The sequence below is a fragment of the Grammomys surdaster genome, unplaced genomic scaffold (genome assembly GCF_004785775.1).
Source record: "Grammomys surdaster isolate TR1022 unplaced genomic scaffold, NIH_TR_1.0 146, whole genome shotgun sequence".
Taxonomy (NCBI): Eukaryota; Metazoa; Chordata; class Mammalia; order Rodentia; family Muridae; genus Grammomys; species Grammomys surdaster.
Genome location: NW_021604604.1, coordinates 10,217,167 through 10,223,698, shown reverse-complemented (window position 1 = coordinate 10,223,698; position 6,532 = coordinate 10,217,167). Strand labels below are relative to the sequence as shown.

Here is a 6,532-nt window from a genome sequence, read left to right as displayed (position 1 = left end):
CTGCTTTCATCCCTGCTTCTAGAATGTGGACACATGTGACCAGTGGCCTCATGCTCCCGCTACCCTGAGGAATTGTAATCTCAAACCATGAGCCAAATGAACCCCTTCCTTGATTGTTTTTCTTAGGTATTTTGTCTCAAGAGACTGTAACGAATGCTTCCCTCCTTGCAGTGCAAAAGAGAGAAAATATTTAGAGTGATTTGCAGTTTTAAAAAAATCTATTTTTAAAAAACAAAATGAAACACAAACCTTTGAATTATGTTAGGTGGTTATTGGGGTTGAAGTTGCACATTAGACAAGCTATAGTTTCTTTTATCCTGGTCCAATGCATTCATTCTAAAATCCTTGTCCAAAGAGATGCCTCTTGCCTCTTGCCTTCCTTAAAATATATTATTCTATCAATTTTTTTGAGTCAGTAATGATAAATCTTCTGATATGCTTTGGATATGAAAAGTTCTCTTTCAGTTCATTTGTTTTGCTTGTTTTGGTTGGTTGGTTGTTCTGGGGTTTGTTTTTTGTTTGTTGGGAGGCTTTTGGTGTTTGTTTTTCAAAACAGTATTTCTCTATGTGACTCTGGCTGTCTTAGACTCACTTTGTAGACCAGGCTGGCCTCAGATTCACAGAGATCTGCCTCTGGACAGCGTGCTGGGATTAAAGGCATTCATCACCACACCTTGAATCAGTTTGCTTTGAAGGTGTGTTCCCCAGCTAGTGGTAATTTGGGGAGGCTGTAAGGGTGTGTCTGCCTGGCAGAAGGCCATGATCAGGGCATCCCTTTGAAGGTTTCAGCCTCGCCATTATTTGAGCATCATTTTATGCTTCTCCGTCCACCATAATGGTGACAGCTTTTATGACATGCTCTGAGCTGCTCTGCCCTCAGCTACCCTGTCATGATGGACTGAATCGCTGAGCCAAAGTGAACCTTCCCTCCAGAGACTTGTTCTTGTTGGGCATTATTGTCACAGTAATGCAAAGGGAACCACTGCACCTTCCAAAGAAGGATGACAAAGGCACTTTGCGGTCTCAGTACTCTGCAATGTGGGCGACCAGCGGGAAGCACAGGTTGATCATAAGCCTAAACCACACAACTCCACACAGTATAACAGCAAGACTGACGGCCAACCTGGCAGTCCCTGGTTAGCCCTAACCAGCACAGCCTCCTCTAAGACAATTGGTTTTCTCTAACTACAGCCCATGCTCTCTGACAGCCGACAAGGTCAGAGCTCTGTTTGGGGGTGCATCTCTACATATTTGGGGGCCAGTTCTTTAATGAGGTTCACGTAGTCGTTCTTCTCCGCACACGCCCTGCACTCTTCGCCCCAGCTCTGAAGGATCTCCTTCAACTCTGCGACTCTCATCTTCCACAGGTCCACTGACGCCAAGTCCAATCTTTTCTCTGAATGCCAAAAAAGAACACACAATTGAACGACAAAACAAAAATCTCACAGAACTCTTAGGAGGGCTGACTCCATTCCCCTTCAGTGTAAGACAATTCCCCCTTCTCGTGGGGACCAAGACATACACAATGAGAATGTGATATCACCAGTCAGCCTGAGCCCTGGGTTCTATGTCCTTGAATACTACCAATCATAGACCAACGATATTCGGGGATGGAAATACTGAATTTGTGTTAAGCATATACAGAGATCTTTCTTTTTTTCTTTTTATTTCCTCTTTCTTTTTGTCATAACCCCCTAAACAACACAGCATAATGACTATCTGCTGACTGGCAAGATGGCTCAGTGGGTGAAGGCACTTGCTACCAAGTCCAAGGACCTAATTTGAATTCCCAGTGATGCCACACTCTGGAAAGGACTTTGAGGGAGCTGACTCCCACAGATTGTTTCCTGACCTTCACAAGTATGCTGTGGCAACAAATGCACTCACATGTGCATGTGCACACACACACACACACACACACACACACACTGTGCAATGGAAAACTATTTACATAACATTTACATTGTATAAAATGATGATAGCAATCTAGAGATGATTTACAGCTCAGAAGAGGATGAGTAGGGATTCTATGCAAATTTTATGGCGTTTTATATTAGGAACTTGAACACCTGAGAATTTTTGTTATCCTCAACTGTATAAAGCTACTAGGACAATTTGCCTCCAACCATTCCTCTAAAGGGCTATTTAGGCTTTAAAACAAGGGGCTGGAAGTTTTGCAGAGTTCTTAAATCTGAATCCCTGAAAGAAACTTTAATGCTTCTCCAAAGGTTGAAGACAGAAATTTACAAACAAAAGCCAGTGTGTCTTTGGCAAGGCCTTCACTGTGGCTAACTAAAAGACGTAGGTCATAACTAACCAGCAGGTTATAGTCCAGTGTTAAGAGAAAACACATCTGAAACAATGTATATGCACGTTATAGAGGCTCCATAATAAGGTGAAGAAATCAGAGCTCGAGAGTTGGCTCTGTGGTTAAGAGCATGTACTGCTCCTGCAGAGAGACCGAGTTAGTGTAGGCACCCATATCAGGTAGTTCATAACCACCTAGAACTCCAGCTCCAGGGAGTCTGACAACAAGCTGAGAAGAGTTTATAACTAGTGATATATTCAAGAGAAGTGGTTGAAGGAGAAAAATAACTTCAAATAAATGACAGCTGTTTCTTTGGTATCTTTCTAGGGGAAAATGTCATCTGGCACTAATTTTGAAAGGAAGAGTGCCATAATACTCTTAAAAGTACAAGGAAGAGATCAATATAAATATAAAAATTAGGTTATGGTTTCCAAAGGTTCCCTGATGACCAGTGTTCCCATGTAAAAATAAATATTAATTTCCTCTATAGTATCCAATACTACTTCTAATATTTAAAGAGTCATGTGAGGTAAATCCACAGCATGTACAAGTCTTCAAAACTGAATTTGATGAACGAAAGGCTCACACACAGTCGCCCCTCTGTGCACATGGTTTGTATGGACTCAGGGAATCTGAACTCTGCTCTGTTCCTTTGTAGCCTATAAAAAGGGACAAGGGACGCTTGCCCAGAAGACTACCATGGAAGTCAAGGCCTATGCTGGGCAAACTAAGACCCAGGTTGTCATTGGGACTTTTCAACCTTAAGCCTGATTCACCTCTGCTGTAGCTACAGTAGATGCACTCATTGTGAGGCTGTGGTGGGAAATAAGCCAAAATGATTCCTTAGGTCATTTACAATAATACAGTGTGTGTGTGTGTGTGTGTGTGTGTGTGTGTGTGAGAGAGAGAGAGAGAGAGAGAGAGAGAGAGAGAGAGAATAACTTATGCAGAAAGAGTCTGTCTTTGAGGGATTTCAGACGTGAAGGATAGCTGAGGGAAAATTTCCCCAGCCTTTAGTCACACTGACTTCACCTACGCAAGAGGCTGGCCCAGATACAACCTTTCAGTGTAAGAATAGGTTGAACTATGTGAAATTTATGAGGCCAAGAATACAGCATTAAATAGGACACTACCTTCCTTTCCTCACTGGTTATTTTAGGCATCTCTGATAAGCTGTCACCGGGCAAAGCCTGATTGATGGAAAAGGCCAGCTCCTAAAAGTGACAGCCAGCAGAATGGTAAACTGACTAGGAGGGAAACACAGTCACATCATGACTTCAAAGCCTGCTGCCATTGGGCAGACATAACTCGAGTCTTCGTAGTTCACTGAGAGCAGCTCCATGATTCATTTTCAAAAAAACTTCCAGACACTCATGGTTGACATCACCTAGTAAATTAGGAACTTAAACTTTAGGCTAGGGGTTCCAATTTAACGCTGATTATCCATTATTATCCAATATTTACTATTAGGTTCTTATTAGCTCATTCATTTCCCTTCCTTTATAGGAGTTCAGCTGACAGGAAAACACCAGCCCAGCAACCGATCAGTGAGCGAAGAATCCCTTCCCTCTAATGCTGGCTTTAATAACATGGCCCAGGGGTTCAAAGCTTGGTAACACATGGAATATTCTGGGAAAGACATGATGGAAAGACAGGGTCTCTCCTACCGTATTTCAGCTCACAGATCTGGCTGTCCATCTTCTTCAGCTTCTCACAAATCTTCACTGTGGGCATGTGTACACTCATGGGCCGAGTGACTTCACCTAGGATTTTGGTGGCCGAGTCTGTGGTGGCTCCTAGATAATAGCACTGAGAAGAGGATGAAATACAAGGCTGGTGAGACAATTCCAATGGCACAGGCGCCTGCCACCAAGACTGACAACTTTAGTGTGACCCCTAAGGCCCTCATGGAAGAAGGAGAGAACTGACTCCACGAAGTTGTCCTCTGACCTCACTATGCATGCCACACACATGCACATGAAATAAGTAAGTGGAATGTGATTAGGAAGACATTGTTCCTGACAATGACAAGCAAAACAGTATACAGAAGGGAGAAAGAAGTTGCCCTTGTTCTCATAGACCAGTTATTAAATTTTAACCCCATCAGGCTGAGGCACCCCAAGACTGGTGATTCTAGCTTTGTCATCAGGCTAATTAGATGTGCCTGTCTCTCATCATCATGGGGATTATCAGGTGCATCTAATTAGCCTGATGACACGGCTGGAGTCACTGGTCTTCTGGTGCCTCAGCCAGACAGAGTCCAGTGGTACACATTGACATGACCACTTTAGGCAAAAAAAAAAAAAAAATGGAAATGGACAGGTCCCTGGGGTACAGCTCAGTGACAAAACATATGCTCAGCATGAACAAGGCTATGGGTCCAATACCAAGATAGAACAAAAAAGGATTTGATTTGAAATTGTCTTTATTGACATGGAAATACTGAAAGAAGATGTCAGGCAATACAATCTTAAAAAGAAAATATAAAAGCCTCAATCATTACTTGTAAGTGGTGCTGAGGTGATTTATGGGTTCTAGTAAGTGTCTTGGTAACAGATGCACAAGCCTACCCATTCACTTAATAGTAAATCTTTGTCAGCTTTACGATTCTGTTTAAGAAAGTGTGAAATTGCTTGTGTGTGGTTTACTTAGAAAGGAAAACAGGACAACTTGCAATAAGAATCCACAGTGAATAGAAAAAGAAATGAAATGGGAAGGACATGGCTGCTCCGAGATGTGATGGAAAAGGTTTGTTGTAGATAAAAGGGAGAGCATAGCCAGGGGTAGGGACATCTGGGAGAGTCCCGAGTAGATGAAGCCCTGAGCCAGGTGATGGGGTGTTGGGCAGAGAGAAGAGAGATGGAAGCAGCCAGGAGGCCCAAAAGAGGAGGGGTAGCCAAAAAACGGCTGGATTACATAAGAAAGGATATCTGGGGGAAGGGCAACCCAGACCCTGGGCTGGAGAAGGGTGGGGCTGGGGTATGCCAGCCACGAGGACCCTATAACTGGTAGAGACTGAAGGATGCTGGGAGAACCTGGCAGCCAGGTCTGCTTTGACTTGTTAAATAGGCACCTCAGCCATAAGGATTTGAGACTTAATACATAGGATCTTGTTTTCCAGAAATGATTTCTGCTTGCCATCTAACAATGGGCATGTTTGAAGCAGGCATGGAAGGAGGAAAACGTCAACTCCAAGTGAAAAAGGAAACTATTAGGAGATTTCTTGAAGCACAACGAAAAAGAGAAAAATGAAATGTATCATACCAGGCGGTTTTCTTTTCCTTTGGCATCCAAGCAGAAGCTGAGCAGCTCTTTCTCTATGGAATCCACAGAAAAGTCTGCTCCTCTGGTCAGCAAGGAGTTGTAGAATCGGTTTAAGAATTCTCTACATACTAGAAGGAAGAGAGACTTAGGTCTGTTACACAATGCCACCTTGACCACATTTATGCCCATAACTCACCCACCAAGTGAAAACAATATAGACATGACTCAGGAGAGGTGGCAATTAAGAGCATGTGCTGCTCTTACAGAAGACCCAGGTTCAGTTCCTGGCACCTCCAGCTTACCAAGCTTAACTTCAACTCAAAGGATCTGCTACCCTCTTACAGCCTCCGTTGGCACCAGGCACACATGTGGTAAAATACATTCAGGCAAACACTTATATGCAAAAAATCAGAATAAAAAATTTAAAATATATGGATATGATTCAATGCATTATGACCATGAATTCAAACCCTAGGCATTATTTGGGGTTCTGTTCCTAAAGCTATCAATGCAGTAGACATTTAACATGAGCTTACAGAATCCACCAATCGGTCTTTAGAACCAAGTTTCACCGAAAATGAAAACATTGGTAGACCCTAAAAGCTAAGATAGCGTTTGTATGGGGTATGATCTTAGGGATACCTCTGCTTCTGGTACAGAGAAAAATCTGAGTAACGATAATACCTTAAATTAAGCTCTTTATCATGCATAAGCATTATGCCCCACCACCATGAGACTGGGCTTGGTGGAAACCTAACCTGTTGGGGTTTTTTTTAAAACCATAATTTATGTATAGCAATAGTTAAATCCTAACTTGAAGAACCATACTCAGTCTCAATTATCTTGAGCTATGAGACAGGACTCAGAATAGGCACAGCCGTGAGCAACCACCATGTTAACATTTGGCAGGAGCTGGCAGGAGCTGGCAGGAGCTGGCAGGAGCTGGCAGGAGCTGGCAGG

General features: G+C 42.9%; 1 protein-coding gene across 1 annotated transcript in view; it reads right to left on the bottom strand.

The window, feature by feature from the left end:
• Positions 1 to 1,196: 1,196 nt before the first annotated feature.
• The window catches only part of Cdnf (cerebral dopamine neurotrophic factor), a 12,067-nt gene continuing 6,731 nt past the window's right edge, over positions 1,197 to 6,532 (bottom strand). Inside the window, exons 2-4 of the mRNA XM_028764966.1 lie at positions 5,573 to 5,700; positions 3,976 to 4,117; positions 1,197 to 1,396 (exon numbers count right to left, since the gene is read on the bottom strand). Of these exons, the coding sequence (XP_028620799.1) occupies positions 1,218 to 1,396; positions 3,976 to 4,117; positions 5,573 to 5,700 (449 nt within the window). The 3' untranslated portion in view covers positions 1,197 to 1,217. The remainder of the gene's footprint in view (positions 1,397 to 3,975; positions 4,118 to 5,572; positions 5,701 to 6,532) is intronic.